At 37.3% G+C, this 24723-nt stretch overlaps 1 protein-coding gene across 6 annotated transcripts in view; it reads left to right on the plus strand.

Annotated features, from left to right (window-relative positions):
• Nucleotides 1–24723, plus strand: part of LOC131067547 (uncharacterized) — a 209864-nt gene that overhangs the window by 167033 nt on the left and 18108 nt on the right. For 4 of the 6 annotated variants that reach the window (XM_058002614.2, XM_058002612.2, XM_058002608.2 and 1 more), the window contains exons 5-10: nucleotides 280–1689; nucleotides 1968–2195; nucleotides 2498–3919; nucleotides 4125–4210; nucleotides 4362–4583; nucleotides 6026–6151. In XM_058002614.2, coding sequence (XP_057858597.2) covers nucleotides 280–1689; nucleotides 1968–2195; nucleotides 2498–3919; nucleotides 4125–4210; nucleotides 4362–4583; nucleotides 6026–6151 — 3494 coding nt within the window. Of the gene's footprint in view, nucleotides 1–240; nucleotides 1690–1967; nucleotides 2196–2497; nucleotides 3920–4124; nucleotides 4211–4361; nucleotides 4584–6025; nucleotides 6152–24723 lie in introns of all 6 variants that reach the window. The other 2 variants (XM_058002611.2, XM_058002609.2) reach the window with 2 other exon arrangements.

Consider the following 24723-nt stretch of genomic DNA (forward strand, 5'->3'; position numbering starts at 1 on the left):
CAGGCGTTTTGTGGCATGCTAATAACATTGATGCCTATTATCTTGCTGGGAGTATCTTTTTTTTTTGATTAAGCATTAATATGATTGTATAAAAAGTACAATTTGTTTTTAAGTCATTAGAAAATAGTTATGTGGCCATTTTAATGAAGCTTTATAAGGTGATATTTATAATTCTACATTTTCTTTTGAAACAAATTCATGTACGCATATTAATATGTTGAAGATTATGATATTTATCAGTGTTGAGAAATTGATACGATGGATGCACATTGCATACAGCAACTTCCACTTGTGACAACAGAAGGATCAATGAGAGAAAAATGCCTGAAGCTTGTCAAAGGGAAGTCTGTTGGGACTTCATGCCTAGAATCTCCCAAGAGTAATAAGGATAGTGGTAGTCCTGCTGCATCAATTCAGAATGGTGGTGTAATAGATCAGTCTCACCAATACTTTGAAGTTACAGGAAAAATTAGGTTGTGTGTTGCAGAAACAAAGGACATCCTGGAAGACACAAAACCATTAAATCTATCACAGATGTTGAAAGATACAAAAGTGAATTTTAATGGTATTATGAATAACAAAGAAGACACTGCATATGGGCCTATGCTTTCAGATTTGCCTGGCTATCTGAGAGAAATGGGAAGTTCACACTATGAACATGAGGATACATTAGAGACATGCATAAAAAATCTAGAAGTCAATGGGGTGAATCAAAAATTCGGTGTTGATCTTGGGAAGGGCACTCTTGAAGGTTTTGAATTAGAGACAGGTTGCACAAATCCATTCACAGTAAAAGATGAACTGCTAGCTGATTCCATGACCGCTGCTTCTGTACAGGTGGCTAAAGATGTATTAGAAGAGATAAAGGACAATGGGATGCTGAAGGATAGCAAATCTAATAAAATAACTTGTTTAACAATTGTGACTCCTCCAGAGGCTAATTCTGAAACTCCTCCAATAGAGCCAGTGATTTCCAAGGAGTGCAATTTTAGTCTCTCACAAAAGGTTACACAATATAGTGCTACTCAATCATCAGACGGAAATATTGACAAGGGAGATTCAGATTCCATGGGTCAGGAGTTAGCTAAGTCAATGATGATAGTGCTTCTACCACAAGCATTGCCTTTGATTAAACAAGCTGACAAGAAGAGAAAAAAGATTAAATTAAGTGAAGGTGGAGATGTTTCTTCTCTTGCTAAACATGATCGTCTTGAATCGGTAGATGAACTGCATACAGAAAGAAAGGATGCTCAAAATTTATCAAGTGAAATGCATGTAGTTTCTAATCTTCAAATCTGTGAAGATACACACATAGACAGTGGATTATCTTTTGGGATAGCTGTTACCAATTGTGGACTTGGTATGGAATCTCAAACCTTATGTATAAAGGCTTCAAACGAAGAATTCTCTTATTGTGACACATCTATACCGGGAGCAGGTGAAAAGACAATGCTGTCTGATGCAGTGTCCTCTTATGCAGATTCAGAATTTGAAAATATTGTATGTGTTAGTAAAATGGATCATACTGGGGGAGGACCATCATTAACAAACTTCTGCCATGATAAAGAAATGCCCTTTATTCAAGCCATTAATGTACTGCAAGTGTCCAAGGCAGGTTGCACTAACCTGGTAGAGGCTGGCATTGAACAAAAGTTACACAAATCAAAATTATGTGAGAGTACAGATAAGGTAAAGGAAACTCCTAGAGAACATTTGTTTGCAGCTGATTTAATTCTATTTTCTAATGAGAAACTTTTAAAGCAAGGTCAATGCATTATGTCTCCTGTCATTGATCAATTGGGAGTGTTAGAGAAACATGCTTCAAAATCAACACAGCTAGTAGGTCAGGGTTTGGCAATAGCTGTGGCTTTGGCATTTCAATATAATGTTTACTCAAGAAAATTTGATGATAAATTTGATTTATTAAAGCAATATGATAAAAATAATGATTTAGAAGTGCCAAACAGGATTGTGCAGTCATAGAAGATGTTGTTCCAGACAGTTTTGAGGATGAAGAGTATTTGCGTGACAACTTAAACAGAAATTCATATGTTGGTGAACTACAAACTTCATTTAAAAGTCATAATCTACCTGCTGTAAATACGGAGGCAGATCCAGAAGCATTGGGCAAGCCTTCTGTGATATTGGAAGAAGTCAGTGATGTTCAGAAATTTGGCTGCAGTACTGATAATATGGTAATTCTTTGTTTAGCAAGCTTTCTTTCGAGATTTCAAAGTTCTTTTTGTCTTGTTTTTTTAATCCAGAAAATATAGATTAAAAAAATGAATTCTGCAAATAATAAATTAATCTGGTAAATATAAATTAAGAAATTGAATTCGGCAAATAAGTCTTCTTGAAAATCTTAAGTGAAGAGGTGGTTCCTTTTGTTTTATGTTATATTTCCTGGATATAATGAAAGTTATAAGGAATGCAGCTTTTTTAGGAAGCTGTTCATGTGAATCAGCTGTTATTTAACTGCTATGGTTCTCAATTACAGGATGTCAATCTGAGAAGAAAGAATAGTTTATGCTGTTCAAGAGAATCTGATGTTAAAGAAGATATTATAATGCCAAAATCTGTAGATTATAAGGCAATTCGAGGAATATGTATAAATGATGGTTACACGAACAGTCTTAGCACTCAAGTTACAGCATTCAATGAATTCAATCCTGATAAGAGTGTAAAACGTGAATCTATTGCTGTTCTCGATCACTCTACTGTGGCACTGATTCTAGATCAGAGACATGGTGAAGGAGATCATTTCGTCAATCAGATTGACCAAATGGCAAAATATGAATGCAATGAACACGACCTTCGTATCCTTGATTACAAGGAAAATATTCATGATGAGAAGTCTCACTGTGTAGATTGTGAATGTAAAGCAGGGCAGTTCTGTGGCCTACAAGAACAGGATAGCATGCCACTTTGGGAATCAGGTATATGCAACCCTGAAAAAAATTCACATGATGCTTATTCAGCTAAGCGGCAGCAGGCTAGGGATTCATCTCATGATTTACAAGTCATTTCTGCCCAAGTTAATATATCTGTACCTTGTTGCCGAACTACTAATAATGGTTTGGTTCAGGGTAGAGCTTTTGATCATAGTTCTTTTGATAAAAAATCAACTGCAGAAGAGAATTTGCATATTAAGTCTAGTGGGCAGTTTACAGATAAAGAATGTTCTTATAAGGTATTAACTTCTTGGGCTGATTGTATCTATGTTTCTCAGTCGTTATTTAAAGAAAAGCCTGATTTCAGACTCCCTGAGGAAACTCCAGGCATCTCTATAGGAACTTCTCATTGTAAGCAGACCCAGATTTCTGACACATTTTCTGATACACATGTGATATTTCCTCCAGTTAGCAACTTAGAGATGTATGCACATATGACCATGGATGTAGCCAATCATCAAGGAGTTGATTGTTTTGGGCATGTAATTACAGGCAAAACAAATTCAATCTGTTATAAAGATTTTAAATCTGCATCCTGTTGTCAAAGTATATGGGTAGACAGCTTGAGCACAGAGTTAAAAGGCTTTTGCTCAGTCTCCACTTTTTCAGATATGCCACCTTCCATTGTAGAACCTCAAACTGTTTTGAACAGTAATTATTCTGAAGATGTCTGCCATAGTCAGGATATTCAAATGAATGCTCAACAACAAGCTTATGAAAATAAACAGGATATTTCATCTACTGAGCTTGTAGGTTGCTATGAACATTCTATCCCAGTAATTTCAATGTTGCTGAGTGTTCATGGAGTAGACATACGTCTTTGTGTTGTATGCGGTGTTGCACAAGAAAGGCAAAGGAGTATCTTCATCTACAAGGTGGTGGTTGGAGATGCCTCAGGCAATTGCTCTTGGCTTATTGGCTATGCAGTAGCTATGCTTCCAGATGTGGAATATTACTTGGATACAAAGGCAAATGATTTTCTTTCTAACTTTGAAATTGCCATATTTAGAGTACCTGGTAAAGCATTTTGCTTAGTGTGTACAAAAGATGTGCCTTTTATCCACTTAAGTAGCTTGTCTGAGTTTTATAAATAGTGCAATAATTTGCAATTTTTTTGTTAGCTTGGTAATCTTTCTGGACTTAACTGTGTAGAAATTTTTGTTCCTAGAACAGTCTACAGTTGACAGGTATGGAATACAGCTCACGCCGGGTGGAGAGAACTTAATTCTTCTGGAGAGCATCGAAGTTCAAAATATGAGGTGTGCTTGTTTCTTTTATCGGGCTTTGCATGCTCTTTAGGCTGATATGATGTATTTCCATTCTCTTGCTCTATGACATCTGGAAATTTGTAAAAAAAAAATTATCCATCTTGGCCTCTTGACATTGCATAAGTTCTTTTGTGAAATACAGGGAACCAAAAATAAATTGTCTACGGTCACAATGTCTCTCACAAGGCCAATGTAAAGGGCATGGGGTTAAATTGGTCTCAGTGAAAGATGCTCATGTTTCCGTATTAACAGTGTTATCTTCCACGGAGAGCATGTACTGTGTATTAGTTTCTGCATCACAGTCTATCATTGCAGCTGGAGAAAATGGAATTATACATGTATGGAATATGGACACGAGTTGGAGGTAGGCTTTCTTGTGCATGGTTATATGTTTTGGGCCAATCCTTTATTATCTATTCTTATTTCAGTTTTTCTTTATGTTTGTCACAAAGTGTGGATAGCTTTGGGGGAGGAAGTTCAAACTGTTAATATTTACTAAGTCATGGGGGAATGTGCTCATCTAAAACAAAAATAAATTTAAATTTAAAATTCTTCACGCTGAAATATAAAACTTATTATGTGAGAGGATGCTAACGTACACAAACAACTTTTGAGAAAAAAAGTTTCTGTAGGGATTTTTCATTTTGCGATTTTGTTTAAGCTTAACATTTTTAATTTCTAATTTTCTTTGTATTGCTGTGTATGCAAAGCACAGTCCACCAGAATGAATGTTACATAAAAAAGGAACAGTTTAGCCTAGGGCTCTCAATTGAGAATCAAAACCTGAGAATACAAATAAAATAGGACCTGTAATTGGTAGCTAAGGGAATTTGAAAACAACAGTTTCAGAACAAAATACAGACTCTTAGAAGGGACCACAGGAAAAAGCAAGAACCTTTACAGTCAATATAATCTTTAGCACACTCATCTTAGACAATTTTGACAGTGTCTTCGGGAGAAGAGTTGAGCATCTTCTCAAGCAAAGAGGGATCAATTAAAAATTCACTCAGCTAGAGTGATTGTGGCTTCATGATCCACAAACGTTTGAATCAGCCCGCCTTCTTGAGCTTTAAGAGCTGCATCAGCGTTAGCAACGTGAACCAGGGCAGAATTCGGGATGGCACATGAGGTTCTTGCTAACCTTTTTCCTGGTTTGAGATACAAATTGAAGCCTAACTCTTTTGTATTTGAAAAATTTACTTAACTAGGCACTTACCCAAATCAACTCTCATGCATATTTCCCCCTAACCAGAATGATGAATTTTGAAAAATATGCAGCAGCCATGGAAAGATATTTTGCTCAATTGTGCACCTCATTGTGTGCAACAAAACTCTATTTATGCATTACTATCACAAACTGTCATTTTGTCAAATAATTGTCATAAACACAAAAAAAGTTTAGTTGAGCACTTTACAATGTATGTATATAGTTCAAGTTTGAGTCCAAATTTTGGCTTGTTGAGTCCGAGTTTTTGAATTATGCTAGAAACATAGATGATATGCTTCAATTTATACAATTTCTATGTGTTGCCCATATGTTGTACATGGATGTTTTGGTTGATTGTATGGAAAGCCCTTACTTTGCACGTTTTATAAATTCTATTTATGCTAATTGCTAATAGTAACAAGATTCTTCTCTTATCATATTTATAACGTTGCTTTTGTCAAACAATTTTTTCTTTAACTTATCAAGCATAAGTTTCAATTCTAGATTAGAGAGAAAACTTTATAAAAACAAAGAACATTTTCTAACATTTCTCATGTTTTTCTTTCCTAACTGATTTAAACTTAATTAATTACGTGCAGCAAGTGTTTGGAGGAATTTGTTCTTACAAGTTCTGACCATACAAGTTCAATATGGGAATTATTGGCTGTCCCTCATCTTTCACATCTTATAATTGGCCATGATTGCAGCGGCTGCTATGTTATTTGGTATGCTTCTTCAAATGAAATGATCTACTGTTGTTAGTATGATTATTTTTTTATTTCTTTGAGCCTTGAGGATATTGCTTCGTTTGTTCTTAAGTTTATATTATGGTGCATATTTTTTCACATTAAATATGAAAATGTGAGTCTAATTGTGTACATGTGTGCACACTATTATTAAAAATTGCATGTGGCTATAGATGTGAGAAAGACATGGTTTATGCTTGGCATTGTCTACACCAAATGCATTATCAAGTCTAGTTGTTGATGTGTTAGCATCTGCCTATGCATTATAATATCTGTGGTGGATTTAGTGCTTTGTCTTGTGGGTCATCTCTGCCTTTGGCTGTTATGTTTGTAATTTATAAGGTATTTGCTATATTGGCATATCTTTATGAATGCATTTAGTTTGACATTAATACTCTCCTATTGCCTATGCAATGATACTCTTTGGTTGATGAGGGATTTGATCCGTTTTCCACGAACTTTGGTTATGACCTTTTAATAAACATTGATAATATTAATGATTTTTGTATCTCTTGCTTTGTGATATGAGATTCATTGTATCATTGACTAATATTCTTGCTGAAAAGAAACACCTATGATGGTGTAGTGTATTTGCAAGTTGCAACTTTCATGCAAAATCTAAGATACTGCTTTGATTTTTAAAGTTGGCAGACTTCACTTTGTGGGGCAGACTCCAAAAGGAATGCCTGGCGTAAATCTGAGTTAATCCAAAGGTTCACGGGCCCCTAAGAAGACGCACTTTGTGGCTAATTAACAAAGTGGCGTGAATTCCTGAACACGTGTCTCCAAGGTGGAGTTTTGAGAAAGATTGAGATCTGAAAATCTCTTGAAGTTTTTTTCTCTCTATTGATTAAGTTGATTGAATGGTGTTGAAATAGAGAGCATTGTTTGCAAGGTTTCTAATTAATGATATCTAAGCAAACAAATATTTTGTGAGGTTCTATGTGACCCACTAGAAAACAATATTGTATGGTATGCAAAGCAGAATAGATGTTTGGTGCCTTTTCTTCTGTTGGATAAATGAATGGTTGAATATCTTAGTGCATCACAACAAATTTGGTTTTATTTCTGCTTAGATGAGGACTCTTAACACTTTTATGTTTTAAGTTAGTAGTTAGCAACACAAGGCAAATGGAGGTGAGTGTAGAGCTCTCTCTAAGTTGAATGGTCATCCTCCATTTTTGCTTCCTGGAGCTTCTGCGTTTGCTGAAAGGTTCTCAGATTGATACTCTTCGTCGCATTTGGAGATATTTGACCTCTTGGTTTTTGTTTCTGAGCTCTCGGTTGCTTGTTTGTTCTCTTTGGCTATCTCTAAATTGGTAATCTTTGGTCTATCTCGGGACTTTTTGTTTGGCTCTTTTGATTGCTATTATATGTTTTCTGTGGCTTGATAAGTTTTGAATTTAAATTGGTTATTTGTCCTCTCGCCATCCCCATTTGCCTAGCTTAGCACTCAAAGGATTCATTTCTTGATTTGAGCTGTGGTGTATGGGGTTTTTGAGTTGAAGGCTCATTTAATATTGTCTTTAATTCTCATAGCCATTCTTCTCCCTCTCCCATGACACTTGGTGGATGGAAGAGGACATTAATAAAGAGCAATCGATAAGTATTAAGGTAGGTAGTTGTGATCAATCGGTGCCAATGTCAAATGGTATTTTAGGCGCTTGTGGAGAACAACCCTAGTCTTCTTATAGGGATGTGTTGAACGCAGACTTGACTGATGAGGTTTTCCTGTTGCTATAGCATTTGTAGAGGATAACGGTGGACTATTGGGTGGAAGGGCATTTGGAATGGGAGCAAGAGGCCTCGTTGGTGGAGGAGATAGTGGATCGAGAGAAGATGGTAAGACACCTTCCTACCCTTGATTCCTTTTTGTTCCGCCTAATTTGGATGTGATTGAGGCTCTCAAATCAAAGGAAAACAAATTGAAAAATATTGCTATTTTCTTTGTTTACTTGGGCACTAATCTTTTGCCTTTGACAAAGTTTTTTGATGACTGGATAGCAAGTGTTTGGGGGAAAAACCGAGAATTAATGGTTTCTTTTTGTAGGATGCTTCGGAAGAGGCTATTTGTGATTTTTTCAAAATTCATGGTATGCAAGAAAGGTTGTTTAAAAAGGAATTTTGGAACTTCTGTCACTCTATGTCAAAGCTATCTTGTGGTCTTTGGAAGAAAATTTTGAGGAGTTTCTAGTCAAATCCTCGCCAAGGTGCTCTGAGATAAAAAATGTCACACTCCCACCCACCCCCCAATTGTGGAAGTTTATTCCACATGCCAATTTGTTGTTGTTCTAACTGATTGCCCAAGAATTCTTATGAATTAGCCAAGTTCAATCTATAGATCCCTGTATCAGTGGCCAACAAATGAGAATCAATCAATGATTGATATCTCCTGCTCTTTTGGCTCTGCAAGACCAAGATGGGTTTCCCTATACAATGCCTTAAGATCTATTTCAAATTGTGCACAGACATTGTTTTTTATAGCAAATAATACCTAATGAAAATATACTAAGGAAAGTTGATCTAAACCTCCAATTGGCTCCATTCTTGGTTTATTAAACAATTAACCAACAATTGGGAACAAATTCTAATCTAAACCTACTCCTACAACAAAAACTAAAAGGATTTTGATTATTGAGTTGTTTCTAAACCAGACATGGACATTTCAATAAATCGGTGTGTAGAATCCTAGGGCATGGAGTCTAGCTTCAAATCATGAATACATTCATATAACAAAATGAATTTTAGTAAGTGGATATTTATCATGTATGCCTTACATAAATGAATCTGCTTATGTAATTACAAAATCCTACTTATAGATCCTTATTAATTACTCAAACTCTCAACAATTTGCATAAAAAAATTAATTCCTTCATTGAAAGAATGCAACACACATTTCACAATCACAACAAAAACCATGATGACAAATCCAAACATGTTTGATATTATTGATTCATGTATGTCTATATATAATATGGAGATGATTTTTCAATATTTCTCATTGATTGTTCAAAACTGTCTGAAATTGTATATGAAAATATACATTCTCTGTAACTATTCTCTAACTCTATACTAGACACTTTCTATATCTACCCACCCAGAATGAAAATTTAGAACCCTTTGCAATGGTCTTGATTTCCCTTTTATAAAACAAGGGAGCCAACAAGCTTCATGTTGACGGGAATAATCATTATGTTATGTTGTTATATTATGTTTATGTTATCGTCGGTAATAATGAGTTACGGCGGTCAGTTAGTTGGCCGACAGGTAGGTAGTTGGAGTCGCGACGGTTGTGTCGCGCCCCTTCGGGTATTATATATTGTGTACCTTTTCTTCGAAGTATCATCATGTTGGTCGTGTCAGATGTAATGTCATAAGCACTTATTGTACATGGACTGTGGAATTGGTGTGAAGAGAAAGGACTTGGTTTCATTTGCAGCTGTTGGTCATGTTATTGCACTTGGTTCATCACTCTTATATGCTATGATTCATATTGTAATGTTGGTAGTAGTACTAACAGCAGTTTCTATTGTTCTTTCTTGTCCCACTACATAAGTGGAAGAGGTTGGCCTTGCCTCCTATCTTTGGAATAGTGATTTCCCTTAAATTGTAATCCATATTGTGCATTGTAAAGCTGGTTAGTAGTACTAACAACTATCTAATTGGATTATTGCTCTTAGTCCCACTGCATAAGTGGAAGAGACTGGCTTTGCCGCCTATTTTGAATATTGTAATACTGTCCTCCCATTGCATAAGCCGGAGAGTTGATTGCAATTTCATTTCTAGTCCTCGCGCTGAATAAGCGGTCGACTGATTGTTGTTCTTACAATTTGTAATCTTCTAATTGGCTGGTTGCACCGCCACATTGCTGTAGAAGTTCTTACACCTGCTGGATAAGCGGAAGGGGCTGGCTTGCCGCCCAGTATTGTATTTGAGATTTAATTTCCAGCAGTTATTTGAGCTAACGATCCCCTTGACACCGTATGCTCTCACCCTCCCATGCTGGGCTCTTGGTGATCAGAAAGTGAAAGGATTACTTTCACCATTCCCTTTCTGCACAAGTTTGATTATTCTAACCTTAACGAGTGAATCTTGTTGTGTTAAAAGTAAAAAAAAATTAAGGGGGATATTACAGTGTTATCAGAGCTAGTTTTCCTGCCAGCCCGTGCATTTAGTTGATCAGAGATTCTCCATGACCGATAGAGAAGTCCGTTACTACATCAGAGAATCAACAGTTGACACTATGGCAGAGAGAACGACAAAACAAAATGAGTTCGCAGAAGCAAGAGTAGAAATAAAATTTAACACCATGATGGACATGATGTCCCAGTTGCTAGCCAAACTTAATCAGAATTATGGTGGGACTCATAATCAGCCCACTAATGGAGCTGAAGTTAGCATTTCTAATAATCCTGGAGGAACACTTGGAGGGTCAGTTTCAAGACCTTTGCAACCCGTCTCCCTACCCAAGGAATTGCCTCAAGCTGAAATTGAGATATCAACAGTGAATGAAATAAGGAATAGTTACATGGAGTATGCTTCTCTCCCTGCAGAGATCCGGAATATCCTCACCTTTGACCAGTTTATGAACCAAAAGAAGAAGAGAGGTGGAAGATATGATAACCGCCCTTTTGCTCCACGAGATTATCAACAAGCCCTTGGAAAGGTTACTCTAGCTCACTTTGATGGGAGTGATAAGTGTTTTGCTAGATCGGGGGTTTAAAAGTTGGACAATTATTTGTCCTTGAGACCAATGTCGGAAGAAGATGAAAAAATAGTAATTGAGGTTGTGCATGATGAATCTCTTAATATTTCTTTAGGCTCTAGTGATGGTTTTGAATGCACTCATGTGCTTCCAAAGGAAGAGCAAATGAAGATTGAAGAAGATACTGCCATTGAGATTATAGAATCAGCTATGATAGATCAGCCACAAGGAGATATGAATTGTTTTGGTTCCCCACTAAATGAGTCTATCATTGTTTCATCACCTTCACCTTATCTTGGCAAGGAGTCAAATCATGGTTTGGGATTTGTTGAGTATGATGATGTTCACCAATTAGCTAAAAAAGATGATGAGACAAGCTTTGAAGAGGAGGTACATGAGACTTGGGGCAGCCATGGAATCACTGCTGAAAGGTATGACAAAGATTCTGATTTTGGTATTCATCATAGCAACAATTCACTTTCTTTGGAAAATCAGTTTGTGGTTTCCAATGATAACCCAGTGTTTGAGATGGGTATATTGAAAATATATGACAATCCACTTTTTGAGTGGGAAGATGGAACATCACTCGGTTCTAGCATTGCTCTTGGTGTGAATAGCAATGTGTGGAAGTGGAAACCAAGAGAAGATTCAAGATCTAAGTTGGAGGATACTTGGAACTATGGTGAGCACTTTTTAACTAAACAAAGTAATCCGCCTTTTAGCATTTGGGATCCAAGTGTAAAAGAAACTAAGTTTGAAGAGGATCCAATATGGGATGAATTTACATTTGATCCTAATATTGTATTGGTTTTAAAGAACAATACATGGAAGATGGCATTGATGGTGTTGATGACATGACTTTTTTATTAATGCATGTTGCTGATCTTGAGCATAGACATAGTGACCTCGTTGATCTAGATTCATAGTTCATTGTTGAGGGTGATAAAGAAGAGGCAGAGGTGATTTGTGACAACCTAGAAGACTTTGATGCCTAGTGTGATAGTTGTGATTCTGGTATTCATTATAACATAAATCATTTGCCTTGCATGATTATGATTGGAAGAATGAATTGTTGGTGTCTGTTGAAAATGAAATACACACTTTATCTAGATTGGATGACATTAGAAGCCTAGTTGAAAAATTCATCTTCATGACACCAAGAGACCAATGTGAACAAAATCTTCCCCTTGCTGATTTGCACATGATCAAGAACACAATGGAAGGAATAAAATTGGTTTTCTTACACATGATGCATGATAGAGATGTTGCCACCAAGTTTGCTGATGAGACTGTGTCTTTGAATAAGCAATTGAGGGGAGAGGTTAGTGAGCTCAACATTGAGCTTGATTCCACTAGGCTTTCTTTCAAAAGTGTCCAAGAGACACTTCTTGAAGCAAATGATCAGCTCTACGAGGCAACATTTAAGAGAGCAAGAGAATAGAGAAATGACCAAGGAGATCAATCAGGTAATGGAGGAGCTTGATTGCATTCAGGAGGAGTATGATCTTGCTCTTTGTCCCCAAAAATCAGAAAAAGTGATTTCGGAGCAGAAGAATGTTTGGGTGGAGCACGACTCTGATAGTAATCAACAGGTTGATTGTCCGTTGTCTGATACAGATGCTGATTGGACATTTGTTAATCCACTTTTCAAGTTTGACGTGGGAATTCTTTTTGACTTAAGTGATAAGGGTGGATCACATTGCAGGGTTTGGGATCTAGGTGCAATTTGCAACCATAAGATATTATTTCAAAATTGGAGCATCGAACAAGTGCATACTCTTGGGCATCTTCTTTGGAAAAGAATGGATCAGATTTTCAGATTTGGGCTTGCTGATTGGTTGCAAATTAACCACTTCACTTTATGGTTTTCTCTCATTCAGGGGAGTTGGTGCAATTTTTTCGGTCATGCAAGTAATGGTTTTCAATTGGAGATTGTTTGGAGGTGTTTTCCAGCCTTGGACATGAGCAAATGTGTTGTTTTGGACGACGATTTACTGTGTTGCAGCAGCTGTTCATCTTCTTGGATGCTGATTTTCTTAAAATCATATCTCAAGTCAATCATTTCAGACTTGGTGGGCTGTTGGTGTACTCTTTTTCAGACTTCACAGTCTCTTGGAAGAATGGGTTTATGGTCTCAGATGAGAGGTATGGCGAGTTGGGGCTATCAGTATCTATGTATGGGAAGTGTTCAAGCTCTAACTAGTGGTTATTCTTATGCCCTCTCTTCTACTTATGATTGGGACAACGAACCTTTGCTCTCTATGGTTCATCATTCTGAGGTGCTTGAAGTGGGAACTATAAGAGATTCCAGAAGTCTCCATGGTTGTATCAGAATAATTCAATTGAGGCCTAGTTTTTAATATAGATATCAGACCCTGCTACTACTTCAGTTTTTAGGGAGAAGGGTTTAAGTATGTTACCAAAGCGCTGAGAGACCAAATACAATAGGTTCCCTCAAAGTTTATAGATCCAAGCCCTTATCTATCTTGGGTCTATACCCTCAAGGCTTATGGGTCGCTGATCCCCACCCTATCTTGGGACTTAACCTATTGCTTGGATTTAGATTGCTCCTCTTTGGAACATCTCATTCCCATCTTCTTAAACACTGTGTTGACGTGTATTTTGTACACCATCATACACAGAATAAAATACCTAAGGGCATCTTATCCTCTCTTGAAAAAAGTCTCTAACTGCTGAAGATTCGCATGAAGGATCAGTTAGGATGACTCCAAGGTTCCTTGATGTAGGGTCTCTACGTGTGGACAAGCTCCAGTGGTATGATGTGATTTGCTGGAATCACAAGGGGACTTACATTGAACTTCCGATCTGCTTTGCTGGACACAGGCTCTTACTAACTTAGATTAAAAAAATGGAAAAAGGATAAGGGCGAAGAGAGGATCCAATCCTAATACTAAGAATGTAGGAGCAATGATTGATTTTTGATGAAACTCTAACTAGGTCTTGTTTTGACATCAATGGAACATCTACACAAGACTAGTGCGATCTTCTATGGGAAGCTTTATGATGTTCAAATCATCACCGCAGGCATAGATACCATCCAAGTTGATGCATATCAATGAAGAAGCGACAAATTGAAATTGAGCTTAGGCTGAACGATTCCAGTCGACTACACAAGGCAAGTTTGCAATCAACAAATTGCTAGTAGTATGGATGTACGAATTCCACCATCAATCAATCACATTTCTTCCATTCATCTAATCATCTACCATCTAAGATTGAAGACTCAACAAGAAACCATGCAAATTGCAAGAAAAACGACATATTTCACCATTACTTCAATGAAAATGGAGTTTGTTTACAATCAATGGCAACAATTTCTTGCCTTGTCCTCCTATTCTACTCTCTAACTACTAACTACTTTCAACTATTTCTAACTATCTCTCTCTAATTCTAAATTATATTTTACAAATGAAATGTTTGGGCTTATATAGTGCCCACAATACAATTTGATGGCTTAGATCAATTCAAGATCAATGGCCAAGATTCAACAATGAAAAACCCTAATTAGGGTTTGTTACAACCATTACATAACATTTAATGTTTGACCAATGATAAAATTGTATTGCTTGGACACATGTCCCTTTTAGAAAAATTGACCAATGGATAGCCAGGGTAGGTACATCGGAGTTTGTGCCACCTTCCATGAGTTAAGTACATTGAATCTGGACATGCTGAGATGGACTTCACTGATTGGAGAAATGATGACTAGGATGCCACCTCATTTGACACTTGTAACTTGGTAGATATTCAACTTGATGTTGTTGAGAAGCTTGCTTTAATTAATTCATCTGGAACTTTTTACTTCTTCAACTAGCCCTTTGTTCTAACTCCTTGCGTCCTTGATGTGCAGGAAGATGATGTACCTCGCCTTGGAACACTGGATTGAAAGAGTTCGCCCTTGTCCTGGCTTGATCGTCCTAGCGAAGACCGTCCTTGATCCGGCTTGATTTTCCTTGAAGAGATCTCCATTTGATGCCTACACAACATTTCAGAATTAGTACCATGATTTAGCAATACATAACATAAATTAGAGAGCAATTTTTAGGAAACTTAATGATAAGTCCTTTATTAATCATTTCCTAAAAATGACTGAGCTAAGGCAAAACAAAATTCCAAAATTCAAAATTAAGGAAATGACGATGAACAATTCAAAATCAAGACAATAAAACCAATATCGCCATACCTCAGGAGAGAGCTAACTCTAGAATGCAAATGAGAAAAATTTGCCTAGGCAAAATTGACGTATAGATAGTCTTCAACGTGATCTTTTCTTCAAAATATCAATTTCGCCACCTTTTGAGTTGTCCTTGACGTGATCTTCAATGCCTTTGACAATTCGCACCAATAGAAACTTCAAGATTCGCACCACCTTGCTTGGAATGAAATTCGCTCCTTTGAATACAACTTCGCACTTCTCAAATCGCATGTGAATGAAGAATGATAATGTGAAAATGAAGATTTCACCACCCTCCCTTTATAGCGCTCACACCACAATTACCATATAGGCCGACTTGGAGATAAAACCACTTTTTAAAATGATTTTTAAATTAAAATGACAAGGCCGACCTCCCTTTGTAGCGCTTCAAATTCGATTTTTATTAATTAATTAATTAATTATTAATGCCTTACGTTTTTTAATTTGCAAATTTCGATTTTAATAAAGGCAAAAATAATTAATAAAAGATCAACGCCATATTAAATGCTAATTAAATTAGATTTTCAATTTTATCGAACTTAGCATTTAAGGAAATTTGAATTGTTTATTTGGCGCCAAAACTATGAAAACAAAGGGGACGTACCTCATCGCTCTGGTCCCTTGGAGAGGGACAGGAGCGATTTTGCTCTTGTGGGCCTCATTTCACTTCATCACCTTCGAAAATTATATTCAACGGATTCGCAATGCCTCCTTTCATTCATTCATGCCTTGAGATCGGTTGAAATTTGGCGAGAAAATCATCTACAACAAAAATCGCTCTGGTCCCTTCCTGAGGGACAGGAGCGAACTTAAGCATTTTGGTCCTTTGTTGACGTTTGATAATCTTCAATTTGTCTTCAACGGGTTCGATTGACCTCCTTTCTTGCCTTCGAACATAAAATTTGCTTGATCTTTGCCCAGATCGTACCTTATGAAGAATTTCGCTCTGGTCCCTTGGTGAGGGACAGGAGCGAATTTGACCCTCTAGGCAAAAACTTCATCATTTCATTGTTTTTGATCAAGTCTGGATGCTCTATCATGCTCATTTCGTCCTTCACCATGCCTTTGATGTCTCGATTCGTCCAAACAAGGTCAGGAATGGCTCAACTAAGCATTTTCGCTCTGGACCCTTGGTGAGGGACACGAGCGATTCGCCTTGGTCCCTTGGAGAGGGACAGGAGCGCATTTCGCTCTGGACCCTTGGAGAAGGACAGGAGCGAAATTTGGCTTTTCGCACTCTCGATCAGGACAATTTTAATGGAATATAAGTGACATTTCCTTCTATGTTTCTTCTTTCTTATACTTTAAGTTATATTCCATATATACTTTCAGGATGTTTGAGAGTGGTTTCAGACCTCCAGGAGTTATATTGCAAAATCTAGTTTTTGGAGGTTTTTTCAGTTTCCAGACTTAGTCAAATTTCAGGGTCAGGACATTCCAGACTTAGCCAAATTTCAGGATCAGGACCTCACTCAAGCCGGACTTGCTTATCCATGTGATCTCCCCGACAGCACTTCAAGTTATATTCATTTGATAAAATGTACCTCTTTGGACCTTTTCACATCGTCAAGACGTTAAAATCTTGCAAGGACAAAGCAAAATTGGATTTGTAGCTCCGGTCCTTTACTGAGGGACAGGAGCGATTTTTCCCCTGGAGGCATTTCTGTGCTCATGAAAATCTTCAATTTATATTCAATGGAAAGATCTCGCCTTTCTCCATCACTTCCAATTCGTAATTCATCTTGACCCTGCAGGAATAGTAAGATATTTGAAAACAAGCTCCCGTCCTTCACTGAGGGACAGGAGCGATTTTGCTCCTACAGGCCAAAATATCATGATTTTACACATTTTATCACTTCACAAGGCGAAAACAAATCATTTGAAATGCCTAGGATCAAAATTCAAAAAAGTCAAAATTTGGTCAAAAATATTTAATTGGACAAAAATTCACATTTCATCTTCAACACTTAGACAAATTTAAGCTCTGCATTCAAAATTCCAATTGAAAATAGACCATTCTGGCGAATTCATTTCATTCAAAATTTGCATTCTAGAAAAGGAAATTCAAAAAGCTCCCAAAATCGACTGGATTCAAATCAAAACCCTAAAAAGCAAAGCGAAAACGAACAAAACGAGCAAAAAAAACATGGGTCCCCATTTGCAATGGGGCAATGTGTGAAAACGTCACAACACACTGACAGTAATAACATGATTTAGACTTTAAGTATACTAACTTCTTATGTATTGTGAATATATATATAAAATTAAGTGTGTCTGTCATACATATTGCAGTCCATATTAATATTACTATTAATTCTGCATACGAACATTATTGGGCTTCGTATATTAAGCATACTTATTAAACACATCTCCATGCATACCACCAAGAACAAGGATGTTGCTGCATGTAACTTAATAACAGTTCTGATCTGATCCAATCCATGGTGATGTTATTGGGTGCTTTGATTCCTTTCCTTTATATTTCTCAATGTGAGAGAGAGGTCACACCTCTTCATCATGCATGCCCTTTGGCAAGAGACACAACCTTTCACCATTAGCACGTTTTGAAAGAGTGCAGCTCTTCATTATTTCAGCCCTTTGGCAAGAGACACAACCTTTCACCATTAGCACGTTTTGAAAGAGTGCAACTCTTCATTATTTCTGCCCTTTGAAAGGGACATAACCTTTCATAATCAGATCTGCACTTCTTATTTAAATCAGGTGTGCACTTCTGATGTCCAAATTATCCCCTTCTCAAATGAGGTTCTCTTCTCCCTTTGATATCTCATTGTTGAGGGAGTCACAACTTTTCCTTCCATGTCTTTTGACCATTCATTAACAGTATTAAATTTTAATTAATTATATTTAATTATATTCTTTTATATTTTAATTTAATTTTTACTATTTAAATTTTATTATTATTATTTATTACTAAATTCTATTTCAAAGTGGAGACATTACATATTTACATATCTGATAGGGTTTTGATATTGCACATTGGCTTGTAGTTGTCCAGCTTATGGATTTATCAACCATGTTGCTAACCTAATGCTGCTACACTTGCAACAGGGGGCTGAGTGTGCACAAGGGATTGTAAATTGGGCATTGAGACAATTGGCACACTAACTGGTATTGAAATTGCAGTACTGGCATAAGGAAACTTTGGTATTGTGCCTAGGAAGTGTAGGTACCTGTCAGAGGTACATTCCGAGTATTTGGAACATGATTAGATGCCACAACACTTTTCGTAGGGGCTTGTTGAGTGTTGGACCGATTGACATTTGAGGCACATGGTGCAAGTACATCCACAAACATGGAACAATGTCTTATAGCTTTAACAGAAGATACATTAGCATGGGTGGACATACTTGGTGGAGGAAGGGAACTCAAGGACGACAATTGTTGACATAATTCATCCTTCTCTTTCAACAATTGCAATTGAGCTTTCATTTCTTCAATTCCCTCTTTTAGCTCTTGATCTATGAGTTCTCTAGATGTTTTACTAGAAGTGGAGCATGCATTTGCATATGTGAAATGAGAAGAATTGAAAGGTTGCATAGCTGATGCATTATATGGCAAAGCACTAGGTTCTTCAGGGATATCTTGTGAAAGTGGTTCAGGCTAACGAGCAAGGGTTGTATGTTGAGATATTCTAGCCTCATAGTCCACTTGGGCTTGGGCTTTTCTTATGGCTTCATCAATGCTCTCTTGGAACTGCTTAACTCTAAGAGGATCTGCCTAAAAAGGAAACATCGCCTCACATAGTCTATCTCCACTAATTACATGGAAAGTTCGTGCTCTAGAGTGTGGGTTAATAAGATAAACTTCCTCACTGCTATTAGAATCAGCTTCAAAAAGGGGATTATGTTGGGATTCACTAAAATACTGATCTAATTTGCTCTTTCCTTTATCAAATGAAGAAAAACATTGGTCCCTTTCAACACTAAATGTAGATGAATCTGTATATTGTGGGTCATGACCCGCTTGGAGAATGGGTCGTTGAGCTTGGCGATGCTGGGGATCTCTATCTGGATGCGGGGGTTGCCTAATTGATGTAGATTGAGACTGAGTGGTTGAGACATTCCATGTATGTAGTCTTCTCAACTCTTCCCTCATCTCAATAATATTCTCTCTCTAGGCCGCTATCTATGCCCTTTGAACCTCTAGCTCACCTCAAAGGGTGTCCTCCCATTGTTTGGCCATTGTCAAGTTGACAGCTGGTGCACTTTGGGGTGATTGAGTTCACTAGTGGAGCCGCTATGCAGCATCGACCTACCTCTAGAGGTCCTTGACCTGGCTTTGCAAGGCATCACGTGCCTACTTGATACTCTATGCCTGTGTGATTGCTTGGTCTCTCTCTCGGAGCACAGTGTGAAGCTCGGTAGCTGTCTGGTCTCTCTAACTTGTCACTGTGCTTAGTTGGGCCTCCCATTGTACTAGGTCTACCAAAGTCTCCTCGTAGGCTTTTTTGATCCATTCAATTAAATGTGCCTCCTTGTTGCCTGATGTAGTCAGTAGGCATTGAGAATTGGGCCCCAAATCTACACATCCAGGATGATCTCTACTAGTGCTTGGTGGATAAAACCAAACCACTTTGTTGCATGCACTGCATACACAGAGAAAGAGATCAGTATCAACATCTACATCATCATCATTATCATAATGAAAACATCTATATCATGAACATCACAAGCATACCTGAATCACCAGTCTGCCAATCAAAATTTGCTTGGGCGACCCTACTGCTAGAAGCCCTTAGTGTCTCTATAGACGTGAATGGTGGCATCCAAGTCTGTGGTGGAGAACCCACCAGAGGTACAGAGGTCTAGAGACTCGGTGGTGGTTTGGTTGAGATGACGGGGATCGTCGTTGGGTAAGCAACCCACTATCGTCGCTTTGGTCTCTCATCCTTTGCCCTTGCCTCTTGTTGTTGTTTTGGGACATCCTCTGCATCTGGACCTAAGGGCCTTGGATCTCTATCGAGAGCATCTGTTGGGAATATAGGAGTTGGCCTTATAGTGACCAAGGCACAAAGCCATCTGTGAAATCAACATCATCAATGTTTAGCAGGGCTGGTAGGTCGTCATCATCATAGTCCTCTTTAGTATTGGCCACGTCTAATAGGAATGGGTGAGGGTAATTCTATGGCTAGGCGACACTCTTGGCAGACCTCACATAGGTCGAGACTATTATGGATAGTGTCTACTCCTACCCAAACTAGTGCATGTAGTGTCGCCGGTAGTAGGGCACCATAATGTCATTGTGACGATTGACAAGGAACCGATCGCGCTGCATTCGTGGTAATTGTATTCTATTTCTAGGCCATGTATGTTGAAATGTAGCTAGGCTGAATGCCTAGCGTAATTGATTTTAATATGGCCCTTGGCCTTAAAATTAATTGTATTGATATAATTGATTAATGTTTAGGGCTGAGCCCCAATTTCGATAGCTTGTAATTGGGTTGGGCCCAAATAGATATCAATGTAACTTGTGAATGTTAAGGGCAGGCCCTATTTGGGCACTCAACTTATGTAACCTAAAATGGTTATGGGGCAATACCTATTCATTGTGTAACTTGTAATTCAATAGGTCAGGACCTATTGAATATGTAACTTGTAACTTGGGGTAGGTTCTATGTAATTTGCAAATTGAATTTGTAATTTGGCACCAAGGCCGACCTAGGCATAAGGGTTAAAAGCATGTATATAAAGGAAGTGACTTGAGGTCACAAGATACACATTTCAGCGAATATCCTCTTCTTCATCAAGTAGCGAATTGCCTTCTTTAATCAGCGAATTATCTTTAGTGATTAGCGAATCAGTATTGGAAGTTAACGAACTTGATTGGAAGATCAGCGAACATAATCTAGAGGTCAGCGAACTCGATTGGAAGATCAGCCAATATAATCTAGACGTCAGCGAACTCCTTCCAGCTGTGAGCAAACTACTAGTCAGCGATCTGCCCTTGTGTTCTGCAATCTTCAGCAAGCGAAGTAGAGTTACAGCCCAGCGAACCCTATCAAGATTCAGCGAACATCTTGCAAGGCTGAGTAAACCTCATACAAAGTCAGTGAACTCAAATCTGGGCTGCCAAATTGAGCTACAAGGATTTGATTCTTTAAATTGTTATATCTCAGATAAGTTGTGCTTGTGCCCTAGAAGGCTATATTGTAAATCTACTATGTGGTTAACATAATACAATCTGAGGTAGTTGTTGCTGGGTTTTTCACCTCCCAGAGGGAGGTTTTCCCAGGGTACATGTGTGTTATGCGTATGATTTACTTTGCATTCTGATTTTCTGTTCTATATTGCTAATCTGATTGCTAAAACTAACATGGTATCAAAGCGGGTTCCTTCTATAAAGCCTAACAGCTTGAAGGTAGATCTTGTATTCTTTTTTGCAGACTAGGGCTGAAGAAGTTTAGCGTGAATGATTGAGAATCGATTGTTTCAGATAGTTCTACAACAACATAACAGCTTGAAGATTTATGACATCGATGGGGCCGTAACAAGAGTGTGAAGGCTTCAAATAAAATCTTAGAATACAGGTGTCCTTATTCCTCCACTCTCTTTTGTTTACTTCTATTAAGAACGATTCGCTTAGTTTGAGGATTTGTATCTGTTTGCTTTATTGGTATTAGTTCTTTTAGCTATAACCCTAGTTTGCGGTCTTAACTAGAGCACATGGTTTTCTTGTTTGTTAACCCTAGTTTGCGGTCTTAACTAGAGCATTTGTTTTCTTCTAGCTTCAAACCCTAGTATTCCTTGTGTTTTATTAAGGGTTTGTATAATTGTCATCCTAGGGTTTGTGAGTGTCACCCTAGTTCGAGCTTTGTCTTTGTGTTAAGAATTTGTTCCAACCCTAGTTCAAGTTATGGAAGTTGGTATTCGGTTATTCTCTATTCTGAGTATGCATACCTCAACATTATTCTTAACCCAAATTCATGATTGCTATGAGGAATATGCAATGATCCAAATATCAATAATGTTATTGATCTGAATATTGATGATGCTTTGATGCGGTGATCTGAATATATCATAAAGTTGGAAACATATAATATATAGTGGTCTATTCTTCTTCATTCATCATGGCACATATGCTTGGTATTTACTATTTAGTTTATATGGGGAACACTCCCTATTACATTTTGAAGTAAACGTTTATTAAATAGTAATGCTTGATTAGTTTCTGCTTTCTTTTCATTAAAGAAGAATATACTTGAGACTCTGTTCAATTTCTTGATGATGAAACCTAAGAACAATGCAAAATAAAAGCATCTAACCTATTGAACAAACATTATTCAGTTAGAATGATGTGGGCGCTCCCACCATGGAGATTTTGTGGCCTCAGTTCTTTTTGGTATTTATCAATCATATGTTTGTGCTCAACTATACAATGCGTCTCTTCAATTGAGTGGTTGGTGCTTACATAATTATCTTGTATTCCTTCTGATTAGTTTTACGCATTGGCTGGAAAGACAACTTGGCTTATGTAAACTGTTTTTCTGAAGACATACACTTGTTTTAGTTCTTCTAATCAGTCATTATTTTTGCAGTTCAATAATACAATAATATGATCAAATGTTATCAACATATGACATTTTTCAGTTCTTTGCATAGGCACGGTTATCTTATTGTTATTTGTTCAACAATTTACATTTCGTTAAAGAATGTAGTGTAGTTTTATACTATGATTGAAGGTATTCGAATTGATCATATTATAACACAGTGACCTCATTTAGGAAGAGCGATTGATGACTGTGAGCATCTTCATATTCCTTGGATTAGTGATGTACAATTTGTTCTCATTGAGAAGTCAGTGGATATATTGACTCGAACATTGAATTCATCAACCAAAGAGAGCCACCATATTTGAATTAAGGCAATTCACAAGGTTGAAGGGTGAAGTTCCAAGCGATCCTTGCGTATAACTCCAATATGTCGTCGCTGAGTTGAAGGTAGATGATATGTGATGGCAAGGGCCGAAGGCCACGCAGCCATCGGAGATCCATGGGCTTGAAAATGGAACAACTTAAGAACGTTGGTGGATTCTGTGGGAGTCTAGCCGATAAAGAGAATAGTTCTTTTATATTTGAATCATGTTCATGAATCTTCATGTTATTATTAATTCATTCTATCATGTTTGATTGATGTTTCTCTTCGAGATAGTCTTGAACTATTATGCTTCAAGTTTCAGAGGGAGCTTGGGAATAGACATGAGAGCCTATACAAGCTTTCAGCTCACTCCTTCACTTGAGAATATGGCTGAAGGTATGCCATGTTCATAATGATTGTGCTGTGTTGATACATGATAGCTTCGGTAAGATAAATGATTGAATGAGAGATAAATGAAGTCTCTCATTCAATCATCTATCTCATCGATAGACTATAATAGACTTCACTTATTATTCCTTTGTTCTATCATCTGATATTACTATTATAATTGCTCTCCTTATATATATGGTGCATTATCGGTTATACCGATTATAATCATGCAAACTGATGTTAAATTTACGATCATGCTAGGATCGTATTTCACGATCTGTGTTAATATATAAACATTGCAATCTAACAATAAACAGTAACCTTGATATCTCGATTGTTATCGGGCTTCATTGTTAATGCCACCGATTAGTTATTGGGCTTCATTGTTAATGCCACCGATTAGTTATCGGACTTCATTGTTACGCATTGACACCGATCAATATCGACATTAGATTGGTTACGTATTGCAAATGAAAAGGCACGATCAAGTGGCATCTTGATCGGCCATGTCTAATAGACATGTCTGATCAAGGTGTCACTTGATCGTCCCTATTTTTTATATATACCAATCAATGATAAATGGAGAAGATATCGAAATTATTAATGCTCTATCTCCACCTGCAATACACAAAATATAATTAATCACCAGAACAATTATATTGTGATAAACATTTACATTGAAATACAACAACATTATATATATACCTTGATCATTGAATTGGAATTTGAAAAACATTTACATGGTATCAGAGTGCTGATAGATCGAACTTGCGGCTTTCAAATTTGTGAAAAATTCAAGTCAAGAATATATCTAACATCGCATTTCTCCAAATGGCCAGCACTATGAGATTTGAGGATAGGCTCGAAGGAGGTGATAATTTCTCAGCACGGAAGTTCAGAATTAAGATGATTCTAAGAGAGAATAAAGTTGAATCATTTGTAAAAGCTGAATCTAAAGAACCTGAGAACGAACTTGACAAAACGACATGGATCGAAGGCAATGAAAAGGCCATAAAAATCATAGTTGATGAGGTGAGGAATAATATTATGCATATCATAAAGAAACATGAGACGACCTACCATATGTTCAAAGCACTTAAAAATGCATTTGAGATATCCAATGCAAGTAGAACCTTGGCCTTAAAAAGAGAAATAAATCATATAAGTATGATCAAAGCGGAGTCAGTCAATGCCTACTTCATGCGGATATCAGCCCTAAGGGATGAACTAGCAACATGAGATCCAAAGTAAAGAGTTAACACTCATTGCCCTAGATGGGTTGCCTAGTATATGGGAAACGTTTGTCCAAGGTATCAGTGCAAGGGCTAAATATCCAAAATTTGAGAGGCTAAGACCAGATTGTCTT

The sequence above is a fragment of the Cryptomeria japonica genome, chromosome 10 (genome assembly GCF_030272615.1).
Source record: "Cryptomeria japonica chromosome 10, Sugi_1.0, whole genome shotgun sequence".
NCBI lineage: Eukaryota > Viridiplantae > Streptophyta > Pinopsida > Cupressales > Cupressaceae > Cryptomeria > Cryptomeria japonica.